Source organism: Notolepis coatsorum (genome assembly GCF_963971535.1).
Source record: "Notolepis coatsorum genome assembly, chromosome: 1".
NCBI lineage: Eukaryota > Metazoa > Chordata > Actinopteri > Aulopiformes > Paralepididae > Notolepis > Notolepis coatsorum.
In genome coordinates, this window is record NC_140165.1 from 244,342,103 (window position 1) to 244,353,459 (window position 11,357).

General features: G+C 45.7%; 1 protein-coding gene across 1 annotated transcript in view; it reads left to right on the plus strand.

Annotated features, from left to right (window-relative positions):
- The window catches only part of appbp2 (amyloid beta precursor protein (cytoplasmic tail) binding protein 2), a 51,846-nt gene extending 41,156 nt beyond the window's left edge, over positions 1–10,690 (plus strand). Inside the window, exons 10-13 of the mRNA XM_084316530.1 lie at positions 2,448–2,533; positions 4,155–4,345; positions 5,402–5,567; positions 7,901–10,690. Coding sequence (XP_084172656.1) covers positions 2,448–2,533; positions 4,155–4,345; positions 5,402–5,567; positions 7,901–8,163 — 706 coding nt within the window. The 3' untranslated portion in view covers positions 8,164–10,690. The remainder of the gene's footprint in view (positions 1–2,447; positions 2,534–4,154; positions 4,346–5,401; positions 5,568–7,900) is intronic.
- The last annotated feature ends 667 nt before the right edge of the window (positions 10,691–11,357 follow it).

Sequence of the window (11,357 nt, forward strand, 5' to 3'; positions counted from 1 at the left end):
AAAAAAAGAAATCCGAAGCTTCGAATTAAAATCGAATCTCGGCCCCGAAGCTTCGAATTCCAAAAAAAAATCTAAGGTCAGCCCTACCTAGCAGCAGTACGTATCGAAAGTGAAACTAGGAGTGTTCATGTATAAAACCTAATGTCACTCACGATTTATCATTCGTTCTGCATATCTCCTGTTATGCTGTTGGATCACAGGCTTGTAAACCTATTTTTACTTGTGTGATTAGAATAAACTCATCTGTTGCAGCAATCAAACGAACACGCTTTTAGAGTATGTGCTTTCACTTTATACAGCACAAGTACAGTATAACAAAAATAAGTTTGGCATCTAACTGTAAAGTGCAATAGTAATATACAATGTACACAGGTGATCAAACTGGGTATAGAATATATAAATTTGTACTACTATAGTGCTAATCAGATGTATGTACAGAGTTGTAGTATTAATATGTACAGTGATACAGGTATAAAGACACTACTGTTACAAAGGATCAGATTAAACCGAATATATATATTTATTGATTGATATATATTGCATAGTATTTGTATATCGTTTGATATCCCTTGTATATTCCTTGTACATATACACGGAATATCCCTTTAGCCTAGTGCAGACCATAATATTTCATTCTCCTATTAGACAGCGGTCCACAGGCGCCAGAGCCATGCCTCCGGAGTCAGGTTCAAGGCCACCGACAAGACATGTCTGTACATGCCCGGCCTTGCCCAGGGATACGAGACAGAAATGAGGTTGGCACTAGTTTGTTCACCTAACGTATAAATACGGCGCAGGTGAATACAGAAGCACTTAGTCAGAAGTCCAGAGTTACCCAATAAGTTGAAGCCTCACCCACGATACTCCGTGCGGTGAAGTATGGCCTGTTTGGCCCCAAATAGAGCATTGAGACCGCGTGCAAATTAATAACTGAATTGTCAGAGTTTGGCGCTATACCGTCGAGTGCGACATATTTCTATTAAGTCAGTAATAGTCTATTTGTGTATAGTGTATCGTGCGGCTAAAGTTCTACAGTGACCAGCATCTTTAACGCTTCCTCGTATCAGCTAGAGTGCTTATCCAGGCTGGGCTGCTTTCATGGCGCTTTCACCCGAGGAGACCTAGACGAGAACCGTGTGGACATGTACACTGGATTAATCTACCCGACGACTACATAGCCCTTTGCGGCTGGATTATATTTGTTTTGGTCCTGTGATTTATGGAGCGGAGAATCGCCGACGCCTACACGTGTGGGATTTACCCTGTGAGGAGCCAAGTCGAGTCTGCGCCTCAGAGAGCCTGAGGCCGGCTAGCTTTCTTCACTGTGGAGCTACAGTCTACGGAGAACAGCTGTATTCGTCTGTGGATCAAGAGACTATTGCACCGTCTCCTGTACTTGGAGTCTCCTTAGTCATCGTTGACCAGACTCTCTACTACCGACAGATCCTCTACCCCTGCTGGCTTACAACCGGGGGGACCCTTCCAGTATCTCCCGCTATATATTACTAGTGTACCATAGATATAATTCCCTAAGATTCAGGTTGTATAATTACCTCCTGCGTAACCAGAGAATGGACATTCATTATTGATTTGCCTACGCACATTCCTTTGCCTTATAAGCACATCCAAAGTAAGATAGAGAAGTATATTATGTACCTTTTGCTGCAATAAATACTTAATTATTACATTTGTGTGGAACCGATTCATTGTGGGAAGTGTTCATCATATTTATATATCATGTACTGTATGGCCAGTAATTAAAGTACATAAAGCGGTAGTGGTTTAATGATACCATACTTATCAATACAGTCAGGGAATTGTACCCCTCAGTTACAACTACGGTAGTAAGTCATACTGGCCAGCAGCATTACTAGTAAGAGTAGGTAAGGGATATGTAGTATAGATATAGTATCTACAGATATGTAAAATTATTATGTGCAGGTATGTACAGATGGATGTGGATAGATATATATACGTTGAGAATAAAGTTATATGGGTTATACGCAGGTGTATAAGTAGATGGAAGGATTACATGCAGGTATATTCAGACAGATATATGTATTATATATTAAATATAAACCTAAATGTATGTATACAGTATACAGCCTATATATGGGTAGACTATAGTATGAGGCAGGTAATTATGATTATTATGGTTACAGTGTGTAGGGCTGTTGTAGACGGTGAAAGCAGTAGGTAGGTATAACCCACACTGTGTGTGCTGTTCATTCATAATTGGGTAATAATGTTCTAACCCATTTGGCCCCGAGTCAGTCTTGTAAACTAATGAGCAACAGTGCAGCAAAACAAATTCTTAAACGGAAAACCCTGCGTTTTCTCAGTAGTACTGCTTTCTCAAAGTGCACGACTGGCAGTCCGAGCCAAAACCCCCTTCTCCCGTGTCCTGCCGCTGGGAGGATGAGTGACATGTGTGTGTCTTTCCCCAGATTCCACGCGGAACGTGCCATAGACATCATAACTCACATTCTCCCAGAGGACCATCTTCTGCTGGCCTCCTCCAAGAGGGTGAAAGGTAAAGCAGGCCGCCTGGAGACTCTGGGCTACGGCCGAGTTGGTTTAGGAGACCGTGGGGGTGCGTGAGGTGTGCTCTGCGCTATAGAATTAAGAAGATATTGTGGACGTTGGCTCTGGGCCACATGACTACTGTGCGTGTCTGTTTTTCTTTCTAAGAGCTCTGCTTCTATTAGCCTGTTTTGGTGACTCACTCTGCTAATACACATACTGTAGGCTGGAGCACAACTGCTGTCTGGAATCTTGCCTCATCTCGCACCTCTCATCTACTTCTCTGGCTTTCTTGATTTAACCCCTCATCAGTAGAAATACAATTCCTGAGACGGGTGGTCTGCCCACTCTTTCTTTGAAGGGGAAAACATGTCATCTGAGATGGTGGTTTGTGTGTCTGTGTTGTATGTTATGATTATGTGTGTCTTCTTGTGGATACGAGCCTGTTTGCTGGTGGTCACAGGGTTCTTCCTAGGATTTAATGACAAGGTAATGCTGCTGCTGTAAATCCATCACATCCATCTCTCCCATTGAGGCGATCGATCAGTTGCAAATCAACTTGTTGGGGTGACAGTGGATCCGGAGGTAGAGCGGTCGTGTGGTTATCGGAAGGTTGCCGGTTCAATTCCAGCTTTTCCCAGCACCGTGTCAAAGTGTCCTTGAGCAAGACACTTAACCCCTAACTGCTCCTGATGAGCAGGTCGGCACCTTGCATGGTTGCCCCGCCGTCTGTGAGTGAATGTGAGGCATACGTTGTAAAGCGCTTTGGATAGAAGCGCTATATAAAATGCAGTCCATTTACCAGTCCATTTGTTGGAAAGTATTTGGTGGTGCAGTGCTGAGACTAGATTTCCAGTCATGGAAAACCTGGAAAATGTACTAGAATTCCCAAATATCCTGGGAAATAAATAATCTATTGAATGTTTTTTAGCCCCTCGCTCAGATTGCCTATGTAAACCTAGGTGTGTACTTTGTTTGAAACTCGACTGTTGCTAGCCTAAAAAGGAATACGGAAGGAGGAATAAAACTTGGGTTAAATGTGTCGATATACTAGACCTACTACCGGTAAATTATATGACCGTTTGTGAGCAAATGCTGGCTCGGATTGTCAAGGAAAAGTCCTGGAAAGTGATTTCTCAAAAGAGTGGGAACCCTGAGTGCTGCTGTCGTTTGGGAAGAAGAACGGTGACACACGGCAGCACCTGCTCTCTACCTCTCCTCCTCCTCACTAGGGTTGGGCATCGTTTGGATTTGAACGATTCCGATACCGATTCTCCATTTCGATTCCTGTTCTAAACGATTCTCGCTTCCGATTCTTTGAGGTGCAGGTCAAAACAGGTCACAGCTTATTTCGCAGGAGAAAAAAAAATCTTTTAAAAATCCTTTATTTTTTTCATACTATTCACATTGTCAGTTGAATTGATAGTTTAATTTGGTTGCTGTACTCTAACTAGGGTATTAATTAACAAAGTAATTTATATATATAAAAAAAAAATATATATAAAATTTAGAATCGAAATGCAAAATCTTCTTAACGGTTCCGGAACCGGAAGTTAGGAACCGGTTCCTATTAAAACCGGTTCTCGGTGCCCAACCCTACTCCTCACCCTCTGCCCCCCCCCCTCCCCCAGCTCTGATCCTGGAGGAGATCGCCATCGACTGCCACAACAAGGAGACGGAGGAGCGCCTGCTGCAGGAGGCCCACGACCTGCACCTGTCCTCGCTGCAGCTGGCCAAGAAGGCCTTCGGGGAGTTCAACGTCCAGACGGCCAAGCACTACGGCAACCTGGGACGCCTCTACCAGTCCATGAGGAAGTTCAAGGTCAGTCTTGTTTTTGTGTCATTAACCTTCTGTGTATTGTCGTAGTGAAAGGGTTAACCATTTGGTAGTGCAGCAGTGAAAGGGTTAAAAGAGCACGCCAACATTTTGGGAAATTATCTCGTCGTCTTCTCGAGAGAGACAAGAAGATAGATACCAGTTTCCTCTCTCTGTGTGCGTTCAGTAGAAAGCTATCTGGCTGCACGTTAGCCTAGCTTAGCATAGTGAATGGAAGTGCCGTGGCTCCTCCTCCCCTCAACACCAGCTGAAACTACGGTTTGGGCTTTGGGGGGAGGGGCGGAGCGCACCACTGCATTTACAACACAAGACAAAACTTACCAAAACTCCCAAAATGGATTAATGTGTTTCTAGATAAAGTAACAAGGCGTGTCATGTACTGTATGTGTTTCTAGATAAAGTAACAAGGCCTGTCATGTACTGTATGTGTTTCTAAATAAAGTAACAAGGCGTGTCATGTACTGTATGTGTTTCTAAATAAAGTAACAAGGCGTGTCATGTACTGTATGTGTTTCTAGATAAAGTAACAAGGCCTGTCATGTACTGTATGCGTTTCTAGATAAAGTAACAAGGCCTGTCATGTACTGTATGTGTTTCTAGATAAAGTAACAAGGCCTGTCATGTACTGTATGCGTTTCTAGATAAAGTAACAAGGCCTGTCATGTACTGTATGTGTTTCTAGATAAAGTAACAAGGCCTGTCATGTACTGTATGTGTTTCTAGGTGAAGAAAAGGACGCTTGCCATTTTTGATCAATAAGGTTCTTTAAGCGTAAAGTAATTTGAAAGAAATGCACAAAGTGAGTTTGAGAGGCAAGAGAGCGGCCTGTGTGATTACATTTTGGAAGAACAGACACGTCATTAGACTCCTGGGGGTTTAATTTCCTGCCCTGACGTGCATGTTTCCTTCGTGTGTGTTGTGGCATCTGTGTGTGTGTGTGTGTGTGTGTGTGTGTGTGTGTGCCTTTGTGTGTGTGTGCCTGTGTGTGTTGTGTGTGTGTGCCTTTTGTGTGTCTGTGTGCCTGTGTCTGTGTGTTTCCAGGAGGCAGAGGAGATGCACATCAAGGCCATCAAGATCAAGGAGCAGCTGCTGGGTGAGGAGGACTACGAGGTGGCTCTGTCTGTGGGCCACCTGGCCTCCCTGTACAACTACGACATGAACCAGTACGACGACGCAGAGAGACTCTACTTACGCTCCATCGCCATCGGTGAGAAACAAACCATGCTATCACTAGAGTCCACCTCTGCTATAGCCTATCTCAGTATTCGTCTGTAATATTTAGGCTTGTTTTCACGCCTGCGGTGGGTTCTATCTGGAATATATCTACCGTACTATAAGCCGCGGCTTTTCCCCCCATTTTTCGACCCTGCGGCTTATATAACGGTGCGGCTAATCTATGGATTTTTACAGCTAACTGGGCGCGCTCCCTCAGCTCTGTGACCGTCAGATCAGACTCCTAAATCTGCTGCAGCAGTGCACGTCAACCACGTCAACAAACCATTACGGCAAGAGTCTAGTGTATGAGCAGCTCAGGGCTCCTCTTTCAACATGCTGCCTACCTACTGTACCCCGGCGCTGCTAACTGGCTAACGTTATGAGAGCTAACGTTGCTACCTACTGTACCCCGGCGCTGCTAACTGGCTAACGTTATGAGAGCTAACGTTGCTACCTACTGTACCCGGCGCTGCTAACTGGCTAACGTTATGAGAGCTAACGTTGCTACCTACTGTACCCGGCGCTGCTAACTGGCTAACGTTATGAGAGCTAACGTTGCTACCTACTGTACCCGGAGCTGCTAACTGGCTAACGTTATGAGAGCTAACGTTGCTACCTACTGTACCCGGAGCTGCTAACTGGCTAACGTTATGAGAGCTAACGTTGCTCCCTACTGTACCCGGAGCTGCTAACTGGCTAACGTTATGAGAGCTAACGTTGCTACCTACTGTACCCGGAGCTGCTAACTGGCTAATGTTATGATAGCTAACGTTGCTACATACTGTACCCGGCGCTGCTAACTGGCTAACGTTATGAGAGCTAACGTTGCTACCTACTGTACCCGGCGCTGCTAACTGGCTAACGTTATGAGAGCTAACGTTATGAGAGCTAACGTTGCTACCTACTGTACCCCGTGCTGCTAACGTTATGAGAGCTAACGTTGCTACCTACTGTACCCGGAGCTGCTAACTGGCTAACGTTATGAGAGCTAACGTTGCTACCTACTGTACCCGGCGCTGCTAACTGGCTATCGTTCCTGTTTAAACAAATGTTAATAAATGGGAGCTTCCTCAAACAGCCATCTCTTTCCCGACAATCCCCTCTGTGCACGAACCCTTACATATGGTAATTAAACAAGACTTGACTTTTGGATTGCTACACAAAGTTGTGTGCATGTTCTTTACACTGAAGTGTCAAAGCGAAGCAGGCTCTTCTCTGTTCTCGCTCCACAATGGTGGAACGAACTTCCCACCACAGTCAGGACAGCTGAACCTAAACATATTCAATCAATATCTTCGTACTTTACTATTATGCACTTTGCTACTAAGTAATCTACCTTGCCTATTTTACTATCTACTATGCTAATATGTCTATACTACTATGCACTCAAGACTAGCACTCGGGGGGCCCGACTGGCGCACCGCACAGCACTACGGTGCAACACAGCCGACCCGGGTTCGACTCCCGGACCTGGTGATCTTTTCCGAATGTCTTCCCCGATCTATCTCCCATTCCTCCTCTCTCTCGATCTCTCTACCGGACTGCCCGGTAGCTAAAATCAATAAAAACCTACAAAAACATAACTTGTCCGAAAGGACAAGTAACATTTAAAAAAGATTAGCACTCAAGTTCAACACTATTTGACAAACAATATCACTGACCCTTAGCTGCCAGAGTTGTACCCTCCCTGCTGACTTGTAAATCGCTTTGGATTCAAGCGTCCGCTAAATTACTAAATGTAATGAAGTTTGAAGTCTACAGGCTGAGCATTATCTTTGCTAACGCTAGCAGTGTTTACCCTTAACCCATTTGTCAACAAAGCTACTGACATCAGAGAACAAATGGAATCACAGAATGGATCGCCCGTGTTTTAACATTCACATTATTTACTGCTGTGACCGATCACTACTAATGATTACTTCCCCTAACAATGTTGTAATGCATTTATATATATATAAAAAAAAATGTATAGCTCCTACATTTAGATATGCATCTTTTTTTAATGTTTTAATTTGCGTTAATTGCAGATTAATCACTGCCGATCGTGTTATTATGTTAAATGTTTATAGTTTGACGACATATTTGGGGCAAAATTTAAACCCTGCTATGTGTAATTGACTTTGACGACGGCCTGAAACATCTTTTTAAAATGGACTGAATGAAATAAAAGGTTCTTAGGCTCCTGTATGTTTTGTGCTGCACCTGCTCACAGCCGTTTGAAGAGACGTTGACTTGGTGAAATATTTAAAGGTAACCTGTCTTGGGATCTACACAGAGTGACCCTCTGCTGTGTGTGTGTGTGTGTGTGTGTGTGTGTGTCTGCAGGTAAGAAGCTGTTTGGAGAGGGCTACAGCGGGCTGGAGTACGACTACCGAGGCCTGATCAAGCTCTACAACTCCGTGGGGAACTACGAGAAGGTGTTTGAGTACCACAACGTGTTGTCCAACTGGAACCGCCTGCGGGACCGCCAGTTCGCCGTGGCCGACGCCCTGGAGGACGTCAACACCACCCCCCAACAGACCCAGGAAGTGGTCCAGGCCTTCCTATTGGCCCAGAGCATGGGACCGACACGCCCCTGCCTCGGCTGATTGGCCGACACGGGACACGCGGCGAGAGAGAGGGAGATGGGGGGGGGACAGGCGTAGGACATGCCGCTTTTAACCACACTCACCATTTATTAGCACCACACAGAGGAGGTGCAAGCGTCACCGGCAAGTCACCTGCATATATCCTATAGTCAGACCGCCAATACACACACACACACACACACGCATCCTTAGATACGGAACGAGGCACTAGTCACACATCAGAACCCTCACCCTCATCCACACCACCCACCGTGAGGAGCTCCCCTGCCCTGTGCCGGCCCCACACGTCAAGACTATTTATTCATTTGTCAAAGGGAAAGGAGACAAACTGACCTGAGGGGGGAAAGGACGTATGAAACAAGATGAGCTCTCTACGCCCAGCCAGGACGTCTCTTAATCGACCTCTCTCCCTTTCTCTCTCTTTCTTTTCTTGCCTTTTCTCTTTCCGTTTGGATTTGGATGATTGTTTTTGTATCTGAACCGGTGTAGCTCTGAATGCCATGAGACTTTCGACACGGATCAAACCCTGTCTGCCACGGCCCCGCGCTTTCACTCCTTCTCCACAGTATCCAGACCACAGAGAGACCAGACACATCACCCCCTCCCACCATATCACCGCCGGGCAGGAAGGGGGGAGGGAGGGAGGGGGAGGGAAGAAAATTGTGCTTTTTCCCCCCTTTTCTTTTGTCACTTGTACAGTAAAACAATATTCTAAGTTTAATGTGAGTTGTTCATTGCTTTTTCCAACGATAGAGTGACAAAGACTTTTCACTAGAAGGAGCAACTCTTGCGCAACGCTCACTGGGCCCTACGAAGAACTGCAGAGAGAACTCTTCTTCGAACCGCTGTGGATGGAGAGAGAGAGAGAGATTGTAATCAGTGGATTGTATCGGACCAGTGGATATATTGTTACACGCATACTGGCTTTTGGAGTTGTTGTTTTTATTTTCATTTTTGTTCTTACCACTTTTTCCAGATTAGTACTGACATAGCTTAATTAAAAAAAAGAAAAAAATGCCAATAATTTATATGCAAAAGTGTATTACGTAGCCCTATTGTTTTCTGCTTTCATACCGAGTGAGCCAAAACGTTGTGGGGGAGAGTAAGACGAACAGCTGACTGATATTGTTTAGAAACGATGGGACACAGATATACGTGGACGGCTGAAAAGGCTGTGCGTGCGTGCGGGGCTAGAGGTCTACCTGCTTCTGGTTTAACCTGAACAGGTCTGTGTGTACGTACATGTGTGTAGTACTAGGGCTGGGCGATATGGCCTAAAAATTAAATCTCAGATTTTTTCACACCCCATCCGATATACGGTTCAATCGGTTTTTTTCTCTTAACACATTGCATTGGACGCCAGAGGTCGCTGTGGGCGTATGGCCGCTTGTGACAGCGCTGTAATGCAATGGGGGTAGATGCCAGTGTTTGTAGTGCTAAAACTATATTACATATTATAGCTATGCCTATGGATCTAATAACGACGTCGATTGTCAATGAGTTTCTTCCGGTCAACATGCAAAAAACTGATACTTTTTTCATCCATACATTTCCGTTTTATACCGTGGTGAATGAGTATAGTTTTAGAGTGATCCTGTGTAATCCCAGGAAACTCCGGCAAACAGCTCTTTACTGCATTTCATTATAAATCGTGCCATTTCTCGCCTGATTATTGGATCAATCTGAAATCAACGCTAGATTATCGGTATTCGTTTTTCTATGCTTCGAGCGCCACCAACATACATTACACAGTACATTACAGACACGCTGCGATCGTGGGGAAAAGAATATCGGATCAACGCAAGATTGATAACATATAGTCCTTACCTTGTCTCTGATGTACTGCAAAAAGAATAATCCAATTATCTGATCGCCATTCCAAATATCCACAGCGATCCTGTGTCCAACGTTATCCAGCATTGCACATGAATGGGCGGGCGGGGACCCATGTCGATGCCATCCCTATAAGCGATTGTTTTGCCGGAGTGTTTAGAACCCGCCACAGCTCGGCCGAGAAAACAAACCACATAGTTTCAAATTATGAATTATGAATGGAAATAGCGAATAAAAGAAATAACGAAACAGAAACTAGAATCTTCGTTTTCGGCACTCAACCGCTGGGCCACAGAAACGACAATTCTCGTGAACGGCAACCAAAGGGTTAAAAACTAGAAACGCCAAGGAAATCATTCAAATAAGCTCAGTTTTTATTTGACACAAAAAAATCAAACCAAGATGAATTTCCCTATTGGAATTGAAGTGCAAACCTAACTTTCACCAATCTTCACTTGAAAAAAATAAAATAATAATATATAGATGAATGTCCCTATTGGGATTAATAGTGGAATAACTGGCCTTTTCACCAAACTTCACTTAATTTTTTTTAAATCGTCCTAAATCATGAATTCGAATAAATCGATTAATCGCCCAGCCCTAGTGTGTGTGTGTGCTCATCTGGGCTCTTTGAGCTCCGTCTGCAGACAGCAGCACTCTGGGGCCTCTCAGGGCTCTTTGTCTGCAGACAGGACTCGGGCCTCTCAGGGCTCTTTGAGCTCCGTCTGCAGACAGCACTCTGGGGCCTCTCGGGGCTCTTTGAGCTCCGTCTGCAGACAGGACTCTGGGGCCTCTCAGGGCTCTTTGAGCTCCGTCTGCAGACAGGACTCTGGGGCCTCTCAGGGCTCTTTGAGCTCCGTCTGCAGCAGCACTCTGGGGCCTCTCGGGGCTCTTTGAGCTCCGTCTGCAGACAGCAGCACTCTGGGGGCTCTCAGGGCTCTTTGAGCTCCGTCTGCAGACAGGACTCTGGGGCCTCAGGGCTCTTTGAGCTCCGTCTGCAGACAGGACTCTGGGGCCTCTCAGGGCTCTGAGCTCCGTCTGCAGCAGCACTCTGGGGCCCCTCGGGGCTCTTTGAGCTCCGTCTGCAGACAGGACTCTGGGGCCTCTCAGGGCTCTTTGAGCTCCGTCTGCAGCAGCACTCTGGGGCCTCTCGGGGCTCTTTGAGCTCCGTCTGCAGACAGGACTCTGGGGCCTCTCAGGGCTCTTTGAGCTCCGTCTGCAGACAGGACTCTGGGGCCTCAGGGCTCTGAGCTCCGTCTGCAGCAGCACTCTGGGGCCTCTCGGGGCTCTTTGAGCTCCGTCTGCAGACAGGACTCTGGGGCCTCTCAGGGCTCTTTGAGCTCCGTCTGCAGCAGCACTCT